At 40.4% G+C, this 26,326-nt stretch overlaps 1 protein-coding gene across 1 annotated transcript; it reads right to left on the bottom strand.

Annotated features, from left to right (window-relative positions):
• Positions 1-529: 529 nt before the first annotated feature.
• FGF9 (fibroblast growth factor 9) lies at positions 530-26,326 on the bottom strand. Its single transcript, XM_048845671.2, has 3 exons — positions 25,202-26,326; positions 17,751-17,854; positions 530-2,169 (listed from the first exon to the last, which is right to left on the bottom strand). The coding sequence occupies exons 1-3, from the start codon at positions 25,476-25,478 to the stop codon at positions 1,924-1,926; spliced, it is 627 nt and encodes a 208-aa protein (XP_048701628.1). The 5' UTR covers positions 25,479-26,326; the 3' UTR covers positions 530-1,923.

Raw genomic sequence — 26,326 nt, 5'->3', positions numbered from 1 at the left:
TCTGGGAGCACAGAAAAGTCACGTGTCCATGACATTAAGCCATATGCTATTCCATAATAGATTTAAGTTTCAAATTACATATTTTATACCACATAGACAGTTATGCATTAGAGCAAAAAAAGGATTAATAATCAAAATTGGGTAAGAAATGGTAAGTATAGCTACCCCAAAATATGTCCATGATCACAGTCAGTCTCCATATGCAGTTGGCTAGGAGCATTAAGGCCTGATCTATCTCCCAGTGAATTCAGTGGCAAAGTGAAGTAAGGTCAAAACGTAAGTAATACAAAAATTATAAATTCCATTTTGTTAAATATGCTAACAATTTTGCTCCTTTTTCCTCAGAGTATTGTGAAAAATAGTCTCTTTCCTAACAACAAGTTCCAAAATTATTACCAGTAACAATATGTGTTTATGTGCTTAACATAAAATGATACAAAATCCATATAAAGTATATTACATATTGTAATCTCATTTATAGTTTATGAATATTTGAAGGTAACTTCAGGGAAAAAAAAAACAAGTATAATACTTTCCCCCTCATTGTCATTACTGATAGAGATTTATTAGTTTCATTTTGCAAGTTTTACTTTAAGAAGGGTGCTAATATCATGTATTATGACAGTTCACACTGAAAGCAATTTTCCATAAAAGATGTTACAATGACCCCTATGGAACTTGTATAATTTCATAGCAGATAGTCAAGTGCACAAATAAACATGTTTACAAGAGAGATCCTGTTAACCTGGTTCTTGCCCTCTTAAACCATTCTGTGTTATCTGTGATAATCTTAATTAGTACAACCATTTATATTAGTTAAGTTGTTTCTGGTGTTCTGTTTTAAAAAAGCATATTTATCATTTAGCTTTGGTATAATTTGCAATAGGTTTTAACAAGTAGAGTACATACCAACCCCTATATTTTCCACAACTGAGAAGTTTACAATGCTGGAATAAGTCACTTTATCAGAGAGGAAATATTACAGACACAGAATAAAAGTTGAAGACCCAGTTTTATCTTTAATCCTCTGGGGGTAAGCTATGAAACAAGCAGTCAGAAGAGTGAATACTCAGTGTCATGAGTGGTGTGCATACTTTTACAATAATATGGGCACAGAATAGATTGTCGCCTTTAGTACATTAGGGTCACTAGAATTGTTTTTATATCCATGCACCTTTTATATTTACTTGCATGAATTTACCACAGGTTCATAGTGGCCTTTGCCATTTTAATGCTTACAGAGCCTAAAGCTTCCAAAATGCCTATCTGGCCTGTACATATTTCATTAAAAATAAATTCTCTATAATAAATAAATATATAAAATAAATAAAATGTTGCCTTTGGAATTTCTATAAATAAATTTAACTTTTTTTTTTCACTAAGAGGTCTTTGCTTTAAACTCAAGGGGACGATACCCCATGAGCAGTTAACTGAAAAGTCTCTTGTTTAAGTAAGACTGCACCCTCCATGCCTTTGTAAATGCAGCGTACACTTGAGCAGGCCACCAGCCAAAAATCCTGATGAATCAAAGTATGGCAGCTATGCTGATATATGATGAAGTACAACTGATCAAAAATTTAAAAGCGTGTCTATTTCCCAGCATGCATCAGTCCTTTTTCCTCCTTGCTTTTGCTTCTTTCTTTCTTTCTCTTTCATTCTTTCTCACTCTCTCTCACACACACTCTCTTCTCTCTCTCATAATAAATCAAGTGAGTGGGCATAGGCTCTCCTCCAGGAGGAGAAACCTTTAAGTGCAGAACAAAATCAGCATGTTCCATCCAAGCCTCCATCATACATTATGCATGCGACAAAGTTTGGCAACAGTGGAGCTGATGTGATGGCACAGCTAATCAATAAGAACCCACCGCATGAAACCTTTATAGTGGTTACTTTTTAAGGGCTCAAGTGAAGGAATTGTCTTTGTCAACTTTGGCTTAAAATATCCTTATATAGTTCAGGTACTTTCTCAGGGTCCACCGGTCTAGGTAAAAAATGTGTAAATTTTTGATGCCGTTTAGTCCTAGTCCCTTCTCTTGGAGTCCCATCTTTATTTAACGCAACATAATATCGTCTTCCAGTGTCTACATGTTTATATAGATTTGATGAATATGTATTATACCAGTTTTCTTCAAACTGCTCTCTGAATACGCACTCCTGGGTTAATTTTTCCTGAGAAGACAAAAGAAAAAGCAGTAAGGAACCAGTACTAAAAATAACTGTCTATCCATTTAATGCATGTATTACCATATTTAAAGGAAACATTACAAGATTATCTTTACTTATCGATACCAGTGACTCATTGCAAGTATAGCGAAATGTGCTAGGTAAACATTCCTAATGTTAACTATAGAAAAGATTCAACAGAGTTCCGTTATTTCTATGTGTTGCCTAAAATAATCACAACATAGACAACTCTGTGCGAAAGCTAAAAAGCTCTTTCAATAACCTGTTTTAAAAAACAATAAAAATAGCAATGTTTTAATTACCACTCATTCGAAAGAGAAAAGCAGCTCACAGCCAGGTGATGTTAATGGACGTATCATCTTAAAAATCTGCATTTATTTATTTATTTTTCTGCAAAGGATTTGAATTGTGAGATACAGCAAAAGGAAAACAGAATTGTTCTGTGGGTTTCAAATATAATTTAATACCTTAAAATCCAAGTGAATTTGTTCCAAAGAGTAATTGAAATATTGAATTGAAAGAAATACTATTTTAATATCTGTTACTTGGCTTATTAAAACAGAATTTAGGGTCTGACCAATTTGCTAAGGGATAATTCTTCACACAGATATATAGGACACCTAGTTTTGTCTTTTGTTCCCTTTGCACCTGATCCTCCAGTCCTCAACCTAGGCATAACTCACAAGGGCAACAAAGCAAAGACTCCAGGATCTTGTCCTTCGATGGCTAAAGTAAGAAGAGCTGTAGAGCCAATAAACTCAAAATTGAGGGCCACGGCTCAACACACACCCCTCTGAACAGTGGGGAACAGAGTTGTCAAGCCCCTGACAGAGCCTCGTATCAGAACACAAGACCTACAGAGTGAGGGAAAGAACTTAAGGAGAAAGTGAAGAAGAGCCTCTGAGCCTCCAAGAAGAAAAAAGAATTTAGAGCCACTTTTGGCCCTAGAGTCATATGCACAGTTCTCGGTGAAATGAATAGGAGCTACATCTATCTATCAGCCAAATTCTGCTTTCAGCTGTAACTCCAGTGGAATCATTCAGATTATTCTGGATTTACACCATGTAACTGAGACTAGAATTAGGTCCCAGCAGACAGACGCTCAGCTGTTGTAAATCAGCATAGTTCCATTGACATCAACTCAAGCTCTGGCCTTAATTATTATAGAACTCCAATTACTATAATATTTTGCACAAATGATGATAATGCTTTGTATGTTATATGCATTTATTACCTTGAATCAGAAGATCTCCATGTGCTTTGCAGACATTAACAAATTAAACCTTAAAACACACCTGTGAAGTAGGTATTACACTTTTACAGATGAGGAAACAAACACAGAGTGACTTAAGTGAAATGACTTGCCCAAAGTCACAAAGGAAATCTGTGACAAAGACAGGAATAGAATCCTGACTCTCAGCCCTGGTCTTTAAGCACATGACCATCTTCTCCCATGTGTGTGCATCCTAGATCACAATTTGTAGGCAACTTTTTAAGATGTTTGTATTTATCTTTTTTGGCGCTTTTGATGGCAATTTAGTGAAATATATTATACATTGCAATACTGCTCAGGTTTTGGTTTTTGTTTAGAAAATGAAGAAAAATATTTGTTTTCAATAAATCCTCAAGCATCAGTGGGCCCAATCTTGCAACCTGCTACTTGTGTAAGATTTAATTACACAAGCTGCCCCATTGACTTTGAGAGCTGGGATTGCACCAATAACACGTTTTTACTGAATTTTTTAAAAAATTGAGAATTAAATGTGTTCTAGTAGCCTCCCATACCATATATAGAACATTAAACATACATCTTTGAGATCAAGATCTTTCTTATGCTAACCAAATAATCTTTAAATACTGCTCTTGACTTAACATTTCTTGTACTTTGGGTGATTTTTAAAATTACTGTGTGTTTTTTAATAGCAAAAGCAGATGCTGATTGGTGTTTAATGCTGTGCCTTTAGCTCCACAGGGGACATAAAACTAATTCAAATTAAGTTTTCTGCTCTCTGCAGGGAATCTGATCACATGACACGCACTGCAGAATCAGTCCTTGTTAAAAATACAGATCTTGATAAAATGGTATTCTGTCCTTTCTTGAATCCATTAATTATTTATTCACTTCATTTACATTTCGTACATACTGAGAAATGGTCTTTTAGTACTATCAGATGTATATTTTTATAAGTATTTTCCCATACCTAGGTACCAGTTTAAAATAGTCTATCCCTTCATCTAGAATGCTTAATCAATTATGACAACACTACAGTATACTTAATCATCAGACCTTGATTGAGTTTATTTATTATACTGCATTCGTTCCACATATTTTTCACCTTACAGTTTCAATTTCTATTTTATGAAGGGTTCCCAATTTTCCCATATTTTCTTTTTGGAACATAGATACGCCCTTTTTTGTACCATATCAAAATAATTCATTTAGGAAAAATTGGTATGAGATCAGATCCATATAGTACACACTATAATAATTATCTTCCCAGGATATGGGTAATAATTTATACATATCTAAACATTCATATTTTTATGTGAAATGTGTATTTAAAGTATCTGAACTGATACAGTATGGCAGTCTAGGACAGATGGAAATTTGGAGTTTACAGATCATTGCAGTAAATAGACTTCCATTGACTTTGATGGGCTTTGGACAAGGCGCTCTGTTAACTAGTGATGTAACACTAATCCATTACCAAATGCGGACTTCATCTGATTTTGCCCTCCCTATCCCCTCCTAACATTGCTGCCACAGCAATAGAGACCATATAAGTACTTAGATAGATAGAAATTGCTATAAATCAATGTTGCAAAAAGCTGTAGCAGTTTACAACCATATTATGAGTGCCCGTGCATCGTATTCAAGACAGAAGCACGCATAATTTAGGTGGAGGAGAATACATAAGAGCAGAGAATGATGCATGCATGGAATAGTTTTGAGCAATAACATACGTGAACCCATCTGGAATACCCTTTTGTCCTTCCAGCTCAGTGTGTGGACCATTCACAGAAAGTCAACCCTGAGGTTTTGGGAGGGAACGTTATTGGTAAGCGTTTCCCGCTTTGGCTGTGATTTTCTGAAAGTACATTGTGCATAGCATGAAAGCAAAAGTTGGCCTTAGAATACTCCATTGTTTCTCTGTGCTGTGATCTGTAGCTTATTTTTTTTGTAATTACTTATCTGCGCATACTTTACAGTACAATGTATTTAACGTTACTAGATGAATTCTGCTCGAGACCGACACATACACCAAACGTATCTAAGTGGGATAGCAGTGGAAACTCTAACCTTTACTCCTGCGAGAGAAAAGGCTGTTTGCCTTCACCAAACTGTTCAATTTGGGGGCCAAATCTTGAGGTGCTGATCAAGTAAGGCTCCGCTCAAGATTTGACCTCGGAACTATACAAATCAGATGTTGCACAACACACCACGTTTCCAACTAAGACAGTTTATAGAGTATTCCACTATAAAGTGATCAATTCTCATTTTACTGTATTTCCATGTTTTACCTCTTTTAGCTTATTTAACTGTAGGTGTTAATATAATATGTATCTTTGAATTATTCAATTATATCACAGGACCCAAGTGGTGAATATGGATTTAATTCAGAAGTCTGCTAACCTGGTGCTTTGGAAGAAAATCTGGTGAACATTAGCTACTATGGAAACCCCTTTCTCTTTTTATATATTATCCACTATTTCACAGTGGAGAAAACAGTAATTACAACATCAAAACTTTCAGCCAGACCCATTAAAAGTAAGACTATGAATTAATAAAGTGCAAGACTATCGGACACCACAATGAATGCCTGACTAGATTATTTTTAAAATATATTCTTATGGAGCAGCTAATTTAAAATGTAGAATAATAAAATAAGAAAATGTTTAATTCATCTGGGTATTATTCTGAAAATGATTTCAGTCTGAGGCTAAATTACTTTTATTGGACAAATATTTCGTATTATATATTTGTGTTGCTTAGTAAATGAAAACAAAGTATAGTATCCTGTGCAAAAATATTCAGTATCTTTTTTGCCCTTCTAAAGCCTGTTAATTAGGGCTACATTTAAAACTGTATAATGGATTTTGAAATCTGACCATTTACCCCATCCTTACTAAAATGACAATAAACATGCCATCTATCGTGCTTGTTATACATTCTTATTTCTGTGCAACACATCATTTTGTCCTGCTTCACATGGACTACTACATTGATTTGAATCAGAGAAGACACTTTACATGTAAATGCTTAATCCTAAAGTCCCAGCACATTATAAAAATAGGTAAATTTGATTTGATCAAAGCTCTTTGTATATCTACTCTACATCACCCTCTCTTAAGAAGAGTTATATTTTCACATATATTCTCCCCTAAATATGTGCTTGCAACTCCCATTAATCTGATATCAAAATAATGAAAGTTGTGTGTTCAATGAGAGGAAAACATAACTATACAAAATGTAATGAACAGACCCTTTTAATTTTTAAGCACTTTTCTACTTGCAAATTAGAGCATTATATATAAAATTGGTCTTATACTTAGTCTGAATAGGCTATTAAACAAACATATTATATTATTTACTCTAACTGAAGAGCTATCATAAATATTACAGCAGCCACATACAGGGCTACTTTCTTGTCTGATCTCATGTATTTAGCAAGATTGGTCTCTGGTTGGATGGAAGACCTCCAGGGAAACCACAGCTACTGTTGGAAGAGGTACTGGTGACTGAGGAGTGTCACTTTTCTTTTTGAGCTGGTGAACAGAGCTGGATAAGCACTTTAGTTGAATATATTATTTCCTGCACATTACCATTTTTCTCTGACAACTATGTTCAACTATAGTTTTGGCAATATTCAGCCAGAATGCTATCATACCTAATGCTATTTATTAAATCATTTGACAAATGAAGACAAAAACGTTATTTTTTTTTTAAAGTTTTAATGCTGCTGAAAGAATGCCCAGGATTATACAGCTGAAGGAGACGACTACCAAATAATGCAGCAAACTGAAATTCAGGCCAGTTATGATCATTAAATATTCCATGGCACTTTTCACAAAAGCAGGGATGTTAGGCCAAGTGTCTTGGCTGAATTCCAGTTGGGTAATTACATTTTGCCTATCTCACATCACTTTGTACTTTCAAATGGCTACTGTTTTAATCTTAGCTTCCCGTTCTAAAGTGTTGTTTACTGACAAACAATTGCATCGTGTTACACGTGTGTGAAGGTTTTATTATGCATACACCTCCATTTACTGTATTCTGTGTTTGTTTATCTTCAATCATGTGGAAGCATTTTAAAAGCATTATTGTATCCAACATCTTCCATCCAAAACAATCCTAAAATTACGAGCATAGCTGGTAGAACATGGTCTGCCTGTTGGCAGTCTGATCAGAAGGATCAATGACTGATTGGACATAGAACCTATGGTCTCTCTAGCTCAGGGCTGACACACATTGGCAGGGCAGTGAAACTTGCTGTTATTTATATAAGGAGAAGATTTCAGCATTGGTGGCTAAATCCTGGGAGTTTTGCCATTGACTTCACTAGAGCCAGAATATCTATGGGGGTGCTGGAACAATTTTCATAGTGGGGATGCTCAGAGCTGTTGAACCAAACTGTAAACCCGGTGTACAACTGAAACCACTTCAAGCCAGGGGGTGCAGCAGCACCCCTAGATCCAGGACCTATGATATCTATCAATCAATAAATCACTCTCTCTCACACACACACCCCAACTCCACAAGACAGTCTTTCCTTTACTGACACTCACTCTATTTGGACTGAAATTTTCCTAAGGTATCAGAGAAGTTTTTAATATGTGCTTTCACTGGATATGTAATCATTTATTTAAACAATTAAAATAACTCCAGTGCGGATGGATTTACTTCTGCCAGCAGTGACTGTGCACATCTGTTTACTTGTTCTAATGTATATATAGAAACACTTTAATTATAGTCAGTTGAATGAAGTAGATAACTGCATTTACTTCAATGTCTGGATACTGAGATACTTGCAAACTCATTCACAACGGGATGATGATGCTGAGGGCCTGCACAGGTTTCCACTGAAAAACTGCAGAACTCTCAGGGAAAAGCCACAGCTGTATAAATTGTCAGAGATCTATGGACTTCAAAAGTTGAAGATCTGCCTGAAATTTACTTAGGCAGGATTGGGACTTGTGTTGTTTTCTTTACCAGTCCTGCCCAACAAAGTCAGTCTGTAAGGAAAACAACAATGGGCCAATTCTTGAGTGTTTTCCCACTGTCTTCAGTGCCAACAGGATTGGGATCATTCTGTGCCATACACTATTTACACCACTGACTTCTTTATTTTAGGGTTGCCTGCCATACTCAAGAGTACAGCTGCCAAAATGATCTGTGCATCTGATTCAGAATACTTGGCTGAACGAGTCTCAGTGAGCCCTTCCAAGAATCTGAAAACAAGATTTACATGTTTTACATTATGCAAACTTACATCAGACCCAGCCCAATTTCTACTGAAGGCAGTAGAAAATTTCTCATTAACTTAAATGGGAGTTGGATCAGGTTTATAATGATAACAGGAAAAAAATTAAAACACTCAGTGAATCATTTCAGACACATTCAGATTATTGAACAGTGTAAGTTGACCCAGACCATCCTCGCTCCCCACATTCAATGGGGTCAAAAGATCTCATATATGTAAAATCAGGTATACTGTCCCGCAATCGTACCATATATACTATGTTTTAAGAATGTTATATGAAGTAACTTTTTAAATATATACAGACATATTAATTTCACCAAACTTTGTTTAAAAACAATGAATATATAAAATATAGCCAGGCTGTTTAATCAGTATCATTAGATAAAGTTGTCCTTTATAAGTACAAATCAATGTTTAAAGAAGTCATATGATCCATAACATTTTGCCCCAATGCCCAAAATAAAAATATTTTTATAATAGTATATAAATAGTAGTAGCAATTTATAGAATTTAAAATATTTAATTTTAGATTCTTTCAGTAAAATAGTTTGTTCAGGCTCTGGTAAACTAGCTTTCTAGGCCCCAATCCTTCTACAGGCTCTTTGGTGGCTTACCCGCTCATACAGGATTGTGATCTTATTAAGAACACTAGCATTCTAGAATCAACACTGTGGATGCAATTCAAACTTCCATGTTGGACAAGTTTTTAGGTCTATTAAAAAAAAAAAAAGCACACCCACATACTATTAATTTTGGACAGATCTAGTCATTGACATGCAAAGCCTCCACTGGAGCCTGGCAAGATCTTGATGAGTTTGCTGGGTACTGTGTACCTGATACCATATCTAATGTTAGTCTCCCATGGAATCTACTTGAGGCCATTAAATGTAATCCATTCATTGGTCAGCTAAGCAAAAATAAATTGATATTAAGGCAAACATTTTGTCCCACTTGCTCCCTAACCCACCACCACCACTTTTACCTGGCAGGATTCATTATCATTATCTTCTTACATTTTAGCTATTTAAAGATTATGGGTATGGGTTTGTCAGCATCCCACTTTTTTGGTCTTACACTTTGGGGACTTGAAGACCCAATTTAAATATTTCAGGGAGCAACAACTAAAGAAAACGAATAATATTTTTCCCTTTAAGACAGTCAGTCAGTGATCCTTAACATTCAAAGGCTGTTTCTTCTAGTTTTGTTTTCCAGATTATCCACTTCTTTTCACATTTGTCCATTTTGAGTTTCAATGAGATAATCTTGCCCTAAGATCACTTGTTTTGATATTTTTTGTCATTCATTTTCTAAATAGGACATATGAGATTTAACATCAGAGTTCCCTCAGAAAGGCCAGGAATATCTTTTGTGCTGTTGTAATTTACATTAGGCTCTCAGAGGTGCAACTATTTCAGCCATCAATGACTGCTTAGACAAGTCAAATGCCTTGGGTGTTTTGATACCTTCCCTCTCCCCAACCCTAAAAAAAACAGTGGAATCCATCTTTAATTGTTCAAAATTTATCCAGTCAATTAATTGCAGCTTTGACAACAGAAACTTTCTCTAGTAAACTTTTTCATAAGACCTACCGTACAGTTTAGCATAATTAACATTCCTTGCTTCAGAAAAGTTTGGGATTTGAATAGCTGGGGAGCAGCAAATCAGGAATGAGGTATACTTTAAAAAGATATGCAGGGAAGCTCACATAACACTTGCCAATTTCTTTTGGCCCCCAACTTTCATGAGCATCCAAAATTTGAACACATTTTTAAAACAACAAAGGGGAAGGTCAGCAAATCAAGGATTAAGTATGTCCTGCTTTACCATATTTTAGTTTATGATATGTCTGTCATTTAACTAAAAGAAATAATGCTACTTCTTCTTTCATGTGGCTTGGGTAGGTAGCAATGATTACAAATCGATATCTAGGTTTGATAGTCAACATGTTGCTGCAGCAGTGAGCTCGTGAAGGTCCTTGAGGCCACTGGTGAAAGAACGAAGGGGACACTCAGATATGATATGCTCCATTGTTTGTGCCTGGTGACCACAGTTGCATACAGGTGTTTGCCTCATTTTCCATTTAAAGGGGGTTTGTCCACATCTCCCATGAGATGTCCTGATGCAATTCAATCTGCACCAGTCTTTCCGACATAAGTCAAAACCCAGTGGTTCCTCAGCAGGATCAGCAACGAGATATTTGTTTTGAGCTGTTGAAATGTTCTGTGTGGCTCTCCATTGAAACTCAACATCAAAGTTGAGTGTAAGGGTCTTGATGCAGTTCTACAGAGGGTTGCAGGATTTTAATCTTGTCTTTAGTGGGTTCTGCAGGTCCTTGTGCAACAGGATCCTCGTGTTTGCATTGACATGGTTGAGAAAGCGAGATTTTGGGGCAGTTCTTCCAATCTGTGGAGGCTGGATGTGCAATAGAACTGGGAGCCAGTCGACTGGGATCAATTTGAGTATCCCTGACACTATACATATGGCATTATTCATTCAATAACTCAATAACGCTACTACATGACCGGTACATTGCATCATAAGAAGTTGATCATAGAATCTGAGAGAATCACTCAGGTCATTCAGTCTTACCGCTTTCAGTTTCATAAGACTATGCTCAGGCCTAGTCAATGTTTAAAATGAAGCCCTATAAAGAAAATCTAGGTGCTGTAGAAAGTAATGCTGGTGATTGATTAGCTCTTCCCTTTAAATCAATACTGAACCAATATCCCTGCACAGTGCCAGGGATTATAACTGAATTTTTGACAACACAACCAGGGCCAATTTCCAGTTTTACTAAAAAAGTTGATCTGCCCAGATGAACACAGTGCATACCCACACTCTTAAAACTAGGCATACAAGTTCATATGCTGATTTCAGATGGCCTGGTACCCCCACACCCCAAAAAGCCCCCTTTCTTTCCCATATAAATTCCTCTGTATCTTTGCTACCATCTAGGTTACTGGCTGAAGCATCCTTCAACCTGCATTCACTCCCACTCTATCTATCCTAGAGGAACAGCATGTGGCTATTAACACTATTCAAGTTTTAACAGGGCTGCCCCATACAAATCCTAAAAGGGTCATCTGGGAAGCTGAGGGCAGACTAGAAACCTTAGGCAGGCTTTCCCTACCCACAGCTACTGAGGATCATCGGGCATCTTTCAGGCCTGTAGGCTCAACAAAGATGGAGCTAGCAGCAGGGCAGGCTGTTTCCTGCCCCACCACAGAGGGAGAGAGAAAGGCTCAAGCTCCTTTCCCCTCCCCTCCAACAACAAAGACCCTTTTGGAACTGGGGGTCAGAAGAAAAGCAGCCACATCAACTCTTGCAGAAAAAGAGATGAGATAATGAACACCTTTGGTTACACCAGAGGGTGGCAGAAGGCAGTAATGAAAGCCATCAGATCACTACCTAGAAAAACACAAAAGAAAAGAGGGGATTCTTGTAGGAGGGGAACAAAAGGGGTTGCAGGACTTGATGTGAAGGAACAAAATTGCAACATCTGTACATTTCACATGAAACCTGTGAATTTTGTCTGCTTTCATGTGAACCTTGAAGCAAACTTGTCCTAATGAAACTTATCAGAAAAAGTTCATAACCAGAGATGCAAAATTGCCTCTGTCTATTTAAAAACAACCCCCTTTTCCCAGGCAGAGAAGCTTCTCTTAAATTTGCCTCCTGAAAGTCCTTTTAAATCAGCAGACCTTCCAGGCCAGTAAGCCTAACTTCAGTAAGAGACAAATTGGTTGAAACTATAGTAAAGAACAGAATGATCAGACACATAGATGAACATGATTAGCTGAGGGAAAAGTCAACATAGCTTTTGTAAAGGGAAATCATGCCTCACCAATCGGAATTCTTTGAGGGGGTCAACAAATATTTGGACAAGGGTGACCCGGTGGATATAGTGTTCTTGGACTTTCAGAAAGCTTTTGACAAGGTTCCTCACCAAAGACTCTTAAGCAAAGTCAGCAGTCATGGGATAAGTGGAAAGGTGCTCTGATGGATCAGTAACTGGTTAAAAGATGAAAAACTAAGGGTAGGAATAAATGGTCAGTTTTCAAAATGGAGAGAGGTAAATAGTGGTATCCCCCAGGGATCTCTATTGGGACCAGTGTAGTTCAATATATTCATAAATGATATGGAAAAAGGGGTAAAAAAAGGTGGCAACGTGTGCAGATGATACAAAATTACTCAAGATAGTTAAGTCCAAAGACTGATAAGAGTTGCAAAGGGATGTCTCAGAACTGAGAGATTGGCAGATGAAATGGCAGATGAAATTCAATGTTGATAAATGCAAAGTAATGCACATTGGAACTACATACAAATGTTGATACAAATACATACAAAATGATAGGGTCTAAATTAACTGTTTCCACTCAACAAAGGGATCTTGGAGTCACTGTGGATAGATCTCTGAAAACATCTGCTCAATGTGCAGTGGCAGTCAAAAAAAGCTAACAGAATATTAGGAACCATTAGGAAAGGGATAGATAATAAGACAGAAAAGATCATAATGCCACTAGATAAATCCATGGTGTGCCCACACCATGAATATTGTATGTAGTTCTGATCACCCCATCATAAAAAAAAGATATATTAGAATTGGAAACCGTACAGAGAAGGGCAACAAAAATTATTAGGGGTATGGAACAGATTCCATATGAGAAGAGATTAAAAAGACTAGGACTGTTCATCTTGGAAAAGAGACAACTAAGGGTGGGGATATGATGGAGGTCTATAAAATCATCACTGGTGTGGAGAAAGTGAATAAGGAAGTGTTATTTACTCCTTCACATAACATAAGAACAAGGGGTCACCCAATGAAATTAATAGGCAGCAGGTTTAAAACAAACAAAAGGAAGTACTTCTTCACACAACACACAGTCAACCTGTGGAACTAATTGCCTGGGGATTTATGATGCCCAAAACTACAACAGGGTTCAAAAAAGAACTACATAATTTCATGGACTATAGGTCCATCAATGGCTATTAGCCAAGATGGATGGGGATGCAACCCCATGCTCTGATTGCCAGAATCTGGGAGTGGATGACAGGGGATGGATCACTTGATGATTGCCTGTTCTAGTCATTCCCTTTGAAGCACCTGGCATTGGCCACTGCCAGAAGGCAGGATGCTGGACTAGATGGGCCATTATGCTGTGCAATGAGGTTGGTACCTAAAGACTTCCCTGCTCCCCGTCCCATATGAGGCTGATCTCACAATGGTGGTGAAGCGAAGTGAGTATAAAGTATTTGGGATTTTTCTGGATCAAAGATGCTAAGTGTTATCGCAAGGTGACATTATTTTCCAGTAGTGTTTTTTCTGTCCTGTTCTTACATATCTGCAGTGATACTTTGACTACTTACCTAGCCCAATTGCTCTTAAAATCTTTTTTCCCTAACATATAGGCTAAACTTTTTCTCACTTAGTTTCCTTGCTCCTTGTCCTACCATTTGAAAGACCAAATAATTCTCTTCTTTTATTTACATTGTAGTCTGAAAGGTATTTATGGAATGTGACATTATGCCCTCTACCCATACCAAGTTATTTTCTGTGGACTATGAAAATCTCTTTTCTCAAAATGTCTTATTTGCCAATCTTTGGATTTCTTGTATATGTCCTTGCAAATTTACAGGAACAAACCAGAAGTGCATATAATATCACAGGTGAAGTCCTGACAAGATGCTGTAGTGAGGTATTACCTTCTTAAGCAATACACCCACACTATAATATATCTCTCTTCAAAACACACACCATACTTTTGTCGTGCAAGGTCATGCTTAGTTTTCTATAGATTATTTCATGTAGGTCTTAATCAAATTAGCTATTTTCTAGACAATTTACAGACTGAAACACAGATATATTCATTTCCTCTTTCAGTAACAAAACTTACTTATATCTATATTAAATCTCATCTTGTTGCATGGGCTCTATTGTCAAGGGGAATCATACTGAGTCTTCTTTGCATGCTAAGAAGGGGAGTCAACATGAGTGGAAGGGACAAAGTAGCTGCACAGAAGGAAAAGTTACCACAAAGCAGCCTCCCAACTATGGCCACAGAGAACGACCTCTGGCCTCTCCATGGATGCAACACAAATACTCAGTTTTGCAGGCCAGAACTGAGGGGTAAAGAGGAAGACTCTGAAAACAGCCACTCTACATAGCATGTTCCTACCTGAGAGCAGCTTGATACAAAGAAAAATCATTTTACAGGCATTTAAGATTTTAAATGTTATGATGATGATGGAGGAGCTCCTCCTTTTGAAGCTTACATATTGTGAAGAGGGGAGGACAAACAGCTAGTGGGGATCTACCCAATAGGCAGGGCTTTAGGAAAGCCAGGGGGAGCATGGATGGGTCAAGATTTACCAAAACTGACACTGTTGTTCCCAGCGGTCTCTTGCCTTCTGTGAGAATTGTCAGTAGTCACATACCCTGGGTGTTCTACTCTGCCATCTGTCCCATCTCCAGTGGTGCTAAAGATATCTCAGGACAAGGCCTCAAATTCCATGCCTTTTAACACACAAAAGGGAGGATATGTGCCTTAAGGCAGTTGATTTGGAAGTATTGGATACCTTTTACATTTCATACCTTTTATAATGTTCGGCCAGAGATATATGTCAATGTAAATACATATTCTTCCCACTCACTGCATCTACACTAGCAAAGTTCGCACCTGTTAACAGTAACAACCAGCAGAAATGCACCTGCTCTGGTCCTATTACACTAATGTAGACTAGGCACTTCTGTCATAAAAACCTGCTTTGAGCCCTGTCTCCACTAGCATTTGCACAGTAGCTGGCAGTTGCTCAAATATGGGTACTAATTTTGCTAGTGGTGACAAGGCTTTTGAGTATCATAACACTGAGTAGCCATTAGATCTTATGTTTCATTGAAAGTAATACGATTTGATCATCATCAATCTTTGGTATACTGCATCTCTGTAGTATGAGGACAGGCAATCTCTTGTCATGCATTTACAAATGGAACCCCCCAGTCTGGCAATCCTCCTTCTGAAGGGCTCCATTTTTTAAAATATTACTTTGAAAAAACATTTAACAAGGAGTATTTTCACTAGTTCAGTGTGACATTATAATACAAACACAGAATACAAACCTAACTTGTAAAAGTTTGTCACATTACTAAAATTAACTTCCCAAATCCATTTATTAAAGCCTCATCAGTAAAACGGAGTCATTTTTTAATTCGTTTCCTTTTGTTATCCTTAGATATTTGCTTTAAATAAAATCTGAAAAGTGTAGTATAATTTAATTGGTTCATTGAACATATGTTTATCTGCTTAAATAATTCACCTCATGAACTGAAAATCAGGAATATTACTCTTGTTTCTCTGCGTAATTCAGCCATATAACCAATTCATGTCTTACTGGTTCTTTGCACTATTTATCAATTGCACAATAATTATTCCTTAAGATTGGCCATGACTAGTAAATATGCTGTCACTACTCATGTATCATTGTTCCCACACCTCTTCTCTAGATCATAGTCTCTTCCCTCCTCCTCCCCCACCCCACTTGCTCTATATTCTGTCCCTTTTGCCCTCCCCACTCTATCGTCTCCTCTCTTCCTCCTCTGGCTCTCCCACTCCTTCCTAGCTTTCCCAATTCACATCCCACATCTTCACCATCCCTTGAGTCTTCTCTTGGTTTCCAGTGATATTTCCCCCAACCCTGATCCTCTCTCCATTTCCCCCTTCCTGCCTCCCACATCCTTTCATTTAATCGCCTCTGTCCTCCTGGACTCCCCTCCCACACTCCTCAAGCCCCACTTCCCTCATCCTGCTCCATCTCCAAAAAAAGGGCAGTCATCCCTGACTCCTCTATCTCCCTGCTCTCGTGGAGCATGATGTCAGAGCACAGAGCATGAAACCTGGATCTCCCTTGGACACTGCTCTGCTGGACCACTCCCATGTGGAAGCTTCTCCTTTTCTACACACTTTGCACTCCAAATCATCCCCAACGGAACATGTGTTGGGGGCACTGGGCTTCTCCTCTCCTGCTCTTTGTACTCACAGCCCCTCCCTCGCTCCTTCAAAAACATTTCCTCCAACACTTCTCACTTATCCCCTCCCTGGAGCGGTCATCTGCTCCCCACCTCTCTCTTCCCCAACCCCTTGGTCACTGACTGACTCCTGACTCTCGCATCTCATCCTCAGTGACTCCCTCCAGGCCAGACTCTCCACCACCTTCAACTCCTTTCTCCCTCTCACTGCAAGGCCTGTCCCACCAATCCCTAGCTCTCGCTCATCACCAGTATCTGCTTCCTCCTGCCTCTGAAGGAAGCCCCGTGACTACACAACCTTCTTCCATTCTAGACATGTTCTCCCCTTCATCAGTCCTCCACCCTCCTTGTCCAGCAGCACTACCTCTTCATTCTGACTCTCACACTGGAAATCCCAAGACACCATTTTTTCCTCCCTCCTCAAACCTTCCCTGCCCCTCTCTCTCACAATCTTGCCAAGTTTTCAAACACAAGATCAATAAACTTCTTTTCCTTGCTTTTAGGGCCCTGCACAATTTAGCCTCTCCCTACCTCTCCATTCTTGGAACTTCTGCTGCCCCTTCCAAGGATGATAACTTTTATCAACCACATGTCTGGTTCTCCATAAACCCCTTATGCCTGAAAAGAGATCCCCCAATAAATCCACAAACCAGCCACCTTGTCCTTCTTAAAATCTGTCCTTAAGACCGACTTCTACTACAATGCCTACTGTAAACGGCCTGTTAGCCATGATCATTTATAAGCCAGGGACATTAAAACTTCCTGACTACTATCATTTAAAAAAAAAAAAAAAAAAACTTGAGAGTTGTAGTCTGTCTACATAATCACTCTTCCCTGCCACTGTTACCCTTGTCCTCCCCATTTGCTTATTATATTGACTTGCTCCAGCTTGTCTTAAATTAGATTGTAAAATATTTAAAGCAGCGGCTATGGGTTTGTACAATGCCTAGCACAATGGGCCTCAGATCTCATTAGGGCTTCATGGAGCTACTGTAACACTAATAATAATTAATGCAATCAGATGAGAGCATGATTTTTTTTTAAACTGGTGAAGAACTTACCGAGCCATACAGTTCTCCTTTTTCATTCATTCCAAGGTAGAGTCCACTGTCTACCCCTCGAATGCTGACCAAGCCCACTGCTATACTGATAAATTCCAGTATGCCTGCAAAATACAGAACAAAAGAAATGTACAGGTCGTTTCCATTTAAAGATTATTTGCTTTTGATAGATCACTAATTGACAAGGAGATATCAAAACTGTTTTTCCACTTTAGGGCCATATCTCCAACAAGTAGGAGAACTACTGAATGTGCTATTTTAAAATACACAATATGTGAAATAGTTAACTCTCCTAAGCCTCTACTAGAATGATGCATTGCAGATAGCATAAGGGTGTCAAGCCAAGAGATTATTCTCAACCTTTCCCAGCATTTTTTTAAACAAAACTCTACTGCATAGTCATATTACACAACGTTTATCAGTATCCTGATTTGCACCACAAACAATAAATTCAAAGAAAAAATGTAAACTATTCAGATAGATTCCTTAATCATGTTAATTTTGGCTATGAAATTTGTTTTGCCAAATAAATCCCTAAAAACATGTTTTAATAAAAATTGCAATAGGAAAATAAAATGTTATCTGTTTGCTATGAGAAGCATTTATTTCCAAGCATCATTGAATGAGGAATACATACATGGAAAGAAATCTCCTCACAGCGCAGTCCTCCAAAAACTTGAGAAATGAAAATCTGAGGTGCAGTCCAGAGCCTCACACACATTTGTCTACAAACTACTCATCTAACTCTCTGGGATGATACTTTTACTCATCCTAACTTTGAAAATTAAAATATTCCTGCTCCAAATAAACCTGCATAAATGATTTTTGTACATTTTACAATACTCTCCCGAAGAGGCATTTGTGCACTACAGATCAGAATGTTCTGCAGAGAAACACTGCTTCTGCAAAGTTCCCAGAGTTCAGCGTGTATCTGCATCACCAAGTCACCTGGTTCTGGATTTTTTTCCTTCCCCTCCCTGCAAATTGCTTACCTCATCATCGAGGATGCTATCACCCAAGACTTGTACAAATCTAGAATTTCAGTGGAACAAAATAGACATCGTTTTTCATTTTGGAGTATTGGTGCAAGTCTACTATGATCTCATAACAACTATACTTTTGTATTAATGTTGCAGAAGCATATTGCTGCATTAAGCTACTTTCTGAGCCATAAAATAAAATGTAGAGAGGCATTTTCAATAAATTGGTAGAATGTGTGTGTCTAGGCACCCACATAGTATCTAAAAAAAAGCTTATTGGAAATTATATTTACATAAAACAATCGCATAATATTGCAGTGTTGAGTCTTATCTGGCGAATAAGTACTTTCATGGATTTATGAACAATTAATTTTTCATCTCTCACAAAATAATCTGTGCACTAATCAATAACAGGCATGAGCCACATAAATCTAATAAAATATAAGTCAAAGCCTATGGGAAAATTTTGTAGCCAAGAGAATGTAAAGATGAAATGTACTCCCTATAAGAGACTATTGATCATTACTTTATATATTATTCAGCACTACACTGTATGTTTACAGTTTTGGTAACCCTGACATATTAAGGCCTATATATTTTAAATTGCTTTGTACATATGTACACAGAGAGAGGGCTTCGCAAATGTAGTGGGGAAATATTTGGTAATTATGGAATTTTGTCTTTGAAATAATAAGAGATGGTATGCAACATACAGTATTTATGGTGGTGTTTCAGACACAATCAGCCCGTTGAAACAATTAAAACTTTCCCCTTATCGTTGCATATATAATACTTCCAAATCTTGTTAATGAGGCTTCTTCTGTAAGACTTTCATTGAACTATCATATTACTTGATATACATTTCCAAGAAATTTTAAATGAGGCCAACTCTTATATTAAGTGTATAGCATTCCATATAGTAGCTCTAAGTTAGTAATGTTGAGCATGTATAAAAGTGGAGCATGACCTTAATTGCTGCTCTAATTTCAAATATTTAGGTGCACATTGCTGACTGTCGGGAGAGAGTGCTGTCATATGTTCTACTGCAAGCACAGTCGCAGATTTTTCAAGGTAACTGGCAATGAACACCCACATATTTGAGATTACAATAGAGCCATCTGAATATTTTAAATACACAAGCCCATTCACAACTAGTATTATATATTACGCACTAGAGTACTTCAAGAGATTATTTTGGGCCTACCCTGTAGTCCTTACTCTCAAGCAAACCTCTCATTCACTTCATTGGGAGTTTTGCCAGTTTAAGGATTGCATGATTTGGCCTTATGCCCTTGTGAATATTTTCACTTTACTATGTGTACATTATACAAACTATACTTACAAGTTGAAACGGATATTAAATTAAGAGTAGTCCAAACCAAAATACCAGGCCAAAACACCTCTGAACTTTGAGGCTTAGGCCCCATTTCCAGTCAAAAATCTGACAGCCTCCAAAATGAAGATATAATTTTCTCAAAACATGTGAGCATCTTATTCTCAGACACTGAACATTTCCACTTCATGGCGGAATCCAACTTCTCTCTAAGGAAGTTGGGAAGAAACTTCTCCAGTGGGAAGGTTATTCCACAAATGCCTGCATCGGTGTTTCTTGCACCTTCCTCTGAACGATTTGATACTGAACCATGTTAGAGATACTGGACTAGATAGACCACTGGTCTGACCATGTAGGGTAATTCCTATATTCCTACCAATGCCATGGGAGGTGAGTAGGTACACCTTTTGCAGAATAAATTCAACTTTTATCTAGTCTAATACACAATAGTAAAGACTGGAACTACAAATGTATTTTCTTTGGCCTTAAATAGCTAGGCACTGTATTTGTCCCACCCTTTGTACATTTCTGTTTTTCACTCAGTATAGTTATTTATTTTTCATATTGCAGGACTGAGGAACATGTGGCTGCCACTTAACACCCTGAAATGTCATAAATCACCAATACACTAAATAAGCCATCAGTGACTTATTTGTGAAATTTCCAGAGAGGAGGTAATGAGGTGCCCAGCACAGAAGAGGGAAGCCACAAAGAACCTGGAGCCAAAGAGCTAGGTAAATAGCACTGTGCTGTAATATGTTTAGCATGTGATAATGCTACCACAGAAAAAAGAGAGACGAGGAAAAAAGATACACTCCCTGGCTAGGAAGTTACTGAAGTTCAGACTCATGAAACAGATAGCTCAAAATGGGAAGGGGAATAAAGGGAAGAGAAGGACAGGGCGGGGATTTCCCAGGCTTTCCCCCAATCCCTACAAATCACTGGAGCAGCCTTCTTTTCCTGGACACCTACTGTCTGCTTTTGGAAAGCTCCGATTCTGGCACTCAGCTGGAACAAACATTTCAGCTGGGAAGTGCTGTCTGCCAGTCACAGCTGTCACCTCTCTTTTCGTGCATGGCCACATGAGGCCAATTGAAACACCAGGGAGTAGCTACAACTCCCCAAGAGGCAGGAGGGCCCCTCAGGCTTTGACAGAGCATATTGACCCTAGATAACTTTAAATGGCTGGCAGAATTGCTGGTTGTATTGGTCAGTGGCAACTGCAACTCAGCTGCAGATCCAAGGATGCTGCGTTTTGTTGCAGTTACTGCATCCAGAGGTGTTACAATGCTTCTGGGGGTGGTGCTGCTGCATCATCGCCACCACACACACAGTCAATAACAGGGGGAGCGGGCAGAGAGAGAGAGAGAAAATGGGAACACTATTTCTTGCAGGCTTCCTTTCCTCCCTCAGGTGTCCTTTATTTCTCATCCAGACCCCTAGAATGCAGTCCTTACTCAGGCTAGAACTCAGGGAGAGTTTTCCCTGTGCAAAGACTAGATAGCCACCTGTATTGGATGATTTAGACACAACAATTCCTGCATGTTGGAGGAGGTTAGACTAGAGGACCCTTGCAGTCCCTTTTAACCCTATGGTTCTACGATTCTAAGACTAAAGGATCGAGCTAGGTAGCTGCATGTTTTCCTTTACCATGCCAGCCCTCCCCCCAGCCCAGTCCCTTCCAAGAAGAGAGTGGAGGGGGTAAAAAAATAAATAAATAAATAAACAAACAAACAAACCGAGAGAGACGAGATCACATATATACAGCACCAGAAGGAGGAGGGGGAAGTGCCAGAAGCTGTTTCTGCTGCTGCTTCCACTCCCGTTTCTGGAGCTATTGTCTGCACCCCCACCCCCTTCAGCCGGGCGGGCAGCAGGGGAAAGGATGTTAGTCACATACACTGCAGCCACTGCCCAAGGACTGCTGCAGAGATGCTCTAGGTCAGGCCATGTAGCACCCTGTGGATCACTGGCCTCCACAAGGGGAAGAAAGCCCACTAGATTTATGGTTCCCCGCTTTAGCGAGCACCTCAGCCTGCCCCCTCTCCCACAGGCTCAACTCTGGCTGGTCCCGAAGTAGCTCTATAAAACACACTGCGCCCACACACACACACCTTTCTCCTGAACAAAACTCGGATCCCAAGCCTAACACCGTCGCAGGCTCGCAGCGGTCACGGGTGACTTATATAGACAGTCGAGTGGGTGGTTTGCAGGAGCTTCCTCCTTCCCTTGCTGCTGGTACAGGTGCTGATTGCGGAGCTTCTTTGTGGCTGCGGCGGGTCCCGAAACGGAGGTCACCTCTCAGCAGCTCCCCCCCCCCGGCCCCCACTGCATATTCCTGGGTCTTTAATGCTGTGCATGCAGTGCGGTGCTGACGCAAAGGGCACGCCCTTCACTGTCCCAGAGTTACTGAATGACTCCACTGTCTACTAAATGCCCTAGACCAAAGGAGACTGCATCAAAAAAATCCTTTGTCACCCCAGAGAGATAAGGCTTTGATCACATGGGATGTCATGGGGAAGCTAATTCTGCTGTCACTGCGCGATTTTTTAAGGTGTACGTTTGGCTGTAACAATACAAACTATTCAGGCTCCCAGCACACAGGCGAGCTGGATTCATTGCATGCCATAGGCACGCCTCCCAAATTGCATCCCAGAGTCGGCTTTTTAGCTGAGGGCTCCTCTGGGGCAAAGCGGGGCCCCCAGAGCGCACAGCAGGGCCTGGGGGTAGTTTACAAACAGCCTCTGGTCCCCTTTGTCCTCCCTTTTCCTGCGGGACTTCTTCGTGGCTCTGCCCCGCAACCCCCGCTGCCAGCCCCCACCCCAAGGCTGCCCCAATGGGGTCCCGCTAGCTCTGGGACGGGAAGGACCCGCCTGTACGTGCGGCCGAGGACGTCCCTGACCTAGAAGATGGAAAGGAGACTTCAGGTCAGCAACATTTACTAAGCGGCCGCCCGCGCGCCCGGGGGTGCCATCCAGCCCTGGTACACCTGCAAGGAGATAACACCGCCCCACCCTAAGTCAAACCAGCATCCCCACCCCGGGGCCCTCCTTTGCAAACCCCACAGCCCTGCCTGCAAACGGGCAGGAGACAGTCCCCGCGCTTTGCTTCGGCAAACTGCCGGGAGGGCAAAGAGCTCCTCCGCCGAAGCGGCGCCGCAGTGCTAGAGCAGCTGCCCCCTCGGCCCGGCCCCGGTTCGCGCCCCAGCACTGCGGCGGCAAACCCGGGCGGAAAACAGGCTCCGAACAACGCGGTCCCCGCCGCCGCGCTGGGCAGGACCAGCTGGCGGCGCCCCTCCGAACGGGGGGGAACCCGGAGGGGTGTAGGACCCTGCAGAGTGCCTCCTGCTACGGCCCAGGCCGACGCGCGAAGGAGCAGCCGCCGCCGCGCGGCCGCCGTACACCTGCTAGCGGCGTGAGCCACGCTCGCCTCCGAACGCGCCCGAGCCGCCTGCTGCCGCTCTGTGGCAAAGTGCCCCCCAGTGCTCAGCTCCGTCTGGGCGCACGCAGACCACAGCACCGCCTGCTCCCGGGGTCGACGTGAACCTCTGTGTGCGCGCGCGTGCCCCCACAGAAAAGGCGGGGAGCCGGGGGAGAGTGCAACAATCAGGCAGATATTGCTGTCAAGCCCTCTCTCAACTTTCCTTCAGAGTTTCGGCTGGGCTGGAAAGCCCCGCTGCATTCCCCGTAGTATTTTATTCTACAGGTTATTGCCTTCATGCTAGTTTCGGCCAGACCGTAGGTGTTACTTCCTCTGTATGGGCGTTTGTTTATAAAATTGCCATTTTTTTTTTTTTTTTTTAGCAAAACAATCATGAAGCAGGGAAAGCCCTGCCAGGTTCCCTGTTAGCTGCAGCTCCTAGCTCTGAGAGCGGTGTGCTGCTGTGTGTGATTGAAGGAGGGTGTTCGGAAACAACGTTCAGTTATCAGACAGAAAAGTCTGACAGCGGCTAACATACGGTGACTGTGCACGTTTGAATCCTCTCCGCCCGCCCTCGAATACCTTTGGAGATCATCCCTTACAACACTGGTATTATCTAAACAGCCCCACAAAAGCAATAAAATACAATTTAGATCTTGTTCAACATCTGGCATTAAAACATGAAGGGGGGGGGGGACCCACCACAGGACTTTGTTTTTACGACCTAATTTAAGTGCTGTCAGGTGGGTTCACTCACAAGTTAACTCCTTCCAACAGCCTGGATAGCTACGAAAGCACCACCCTCCTTAAAAACCAATAAGTCACTCCATCCAAAGTGACTCCGCTACTTTTATAGATGCACCCGACAGAGTCTTTAAAATTACCCTGCCAGGAGGGTAGCTCCAGGCCCATTTGACTACGTATGCGCTCACAGGCTCTTAAAAGTGGATGAAGGCATAAGCCCTCCAGTCCCCAATGCTGAGTCACAAATAGCGACCTCTGGAAATGAAATCCACGGAATGCTCTTTAAAATTAGCTCCCGGCTTTACACACACATAGTTCAGGGAGCCCACATTTTGCTGCATGCTTATGGAAAATGACAAGGATGGGTGTTAACTGGATACCTGCGCGCCCTACAATGTATTGTCACTCTTCTTATTTCATAACTAAGATCTTGTTTTATGCACGCAGAGATCATTCAGAGAGAGCTCTTGTGCGGACAGGGAGGGTCTGCTGGTGGATCTCTCACTGAGAATCAAGACGATCCGTTTATAATTCAGGTAGTTACCTTATTAAGATATATATTTTTTAAAACCCTTCCGTAAAAGTGGCTACAGACTGAGAGCCACTCCCTTCAGGAAACTCAGTGGATTTTAAATTGTAGTAGTTACCGATTAAAAACCCTTTAAACTCGTGAAATCAGCCCATTCAGTAGAAGCGTCCTGAATAATAAACAAAAACTCCCAATCTCTCTCTCTACCCTCAGGCATAACTTAGAGCTAGGAAATATTACTACTAAAAATACTGTAAGTGCCGCTGCTTTGGCTGCTGCAGTTGTGCCACCGGCGTATCTGCATTTCCGTACACATTTCTGTAGCTGGCCCGTCATAACAATAACAATAAATCATTCTCCTCCCGTCGCGTTTCCCCCCGTCTTTTTATTAGTTCATCACAATATTTCATCACATGACCACTAAAGGGTTAACGATCATACCTACCAAATCTGCTGTGGTCTTGCCTGGTTCCCTGGATAGTACCATTGGGGAAGATTTCTAAATGAAATCCAGTCCTGCAGTATAGCTGCCTCCGCCTGAGGATCCCCTTTAAATGGTCCAAGTCCGTGACTGCAGGCCCCCTGGGTAGCCCACCTGCCTCAGACTGACCCAGGTGGTCACTTAACAAAACCGGACTATCCACCGGTAAAACGGGCACATTCCCAAAGGGTACTGCATCCTGCACACCGAAATAGTTCCCAACTTCACCTAAGGGAGCCATCAGAAGATTCTGTTTTTAGAGAACAAGAATAAACAATAATGGTGCCAAACCCAGGAGATATAAGATTGGGTATATCCACTCCACTTCCCCTCCCTATTGCAGTTACAGAGAAAATGTTCTTTCTTCAATCCATTAAATGCATAAATAAAAGTAATATTCTGTTTTGACTGGTACAGGGTCAAGGTCAAACCCCTGTTAGTCTAAGAAACCACCACTTTATACTCTCACACTGACATATTTATAAACATATATATGTGTATATCTATATATATGTATATATATCCCCAGCTCTTAGCAAGCAGTAAGGTCTTCAGCCCATCCAACTGCAATAAGGAAAAAAATCCGTAGTTTCTCCATTTGGTTTAAGATAAGAATGACCATAGCAACTTAAATACCTAGGCGTTATAGGGATTTTTTTTTTAAGATGCACAGGCTACGTCAGGATTTATGGATTCTGACTCCAGAAAGGCATGCGCTGTTTTTACTCTATAACAGACTGCATACATCAGCATGAATCCTGCAAGGGGGCGGGGGAATCTCACGTTGTTGGCGGAGATAAATCCGAAAAAGAAAAAAAAAGAAAAAAACTTTTGACGTCCAGATCTATTATCCAGAATTCTCAGGAGGCTCAGCAGATGTCCGCTGGTTTAGAATTATTGACGATCCACAAGCAAAGCAGAAACGTACAAGTGCTTGTGTCTTTCTTGGCTGGCTCGAAACAGGTGTTGCTTCTGCAGGGCTCCCTGTGAAATGTTGTACTCCAGCACTGAGCTGCAGCTCTTGACTGTGGATCTCCATCCAGCACGCAGAGTGGCGCAGGAAGAGGCATTGGGCTGGGTTTAAGGTAG

The sequence above is a fragment of the Caretta caretta genome, chromosome 1 (genome assembly GCF_965140235.1).
Source record: "Caretta caretta isolate rCarCar2 chromosome 1, rCarCar1.hap1, whole genome shotgun sequence".
Classification (NCBI taxonomy): Eukaryota; Metazoa; Chordata; order Testudines; family Cheloniidae; genus Caretta; species Caretta caretta.
Note: the sequence above shows the minus strand (reverse complement) of the source record. Positions and strands in the feature narration are given on the sequence as shown.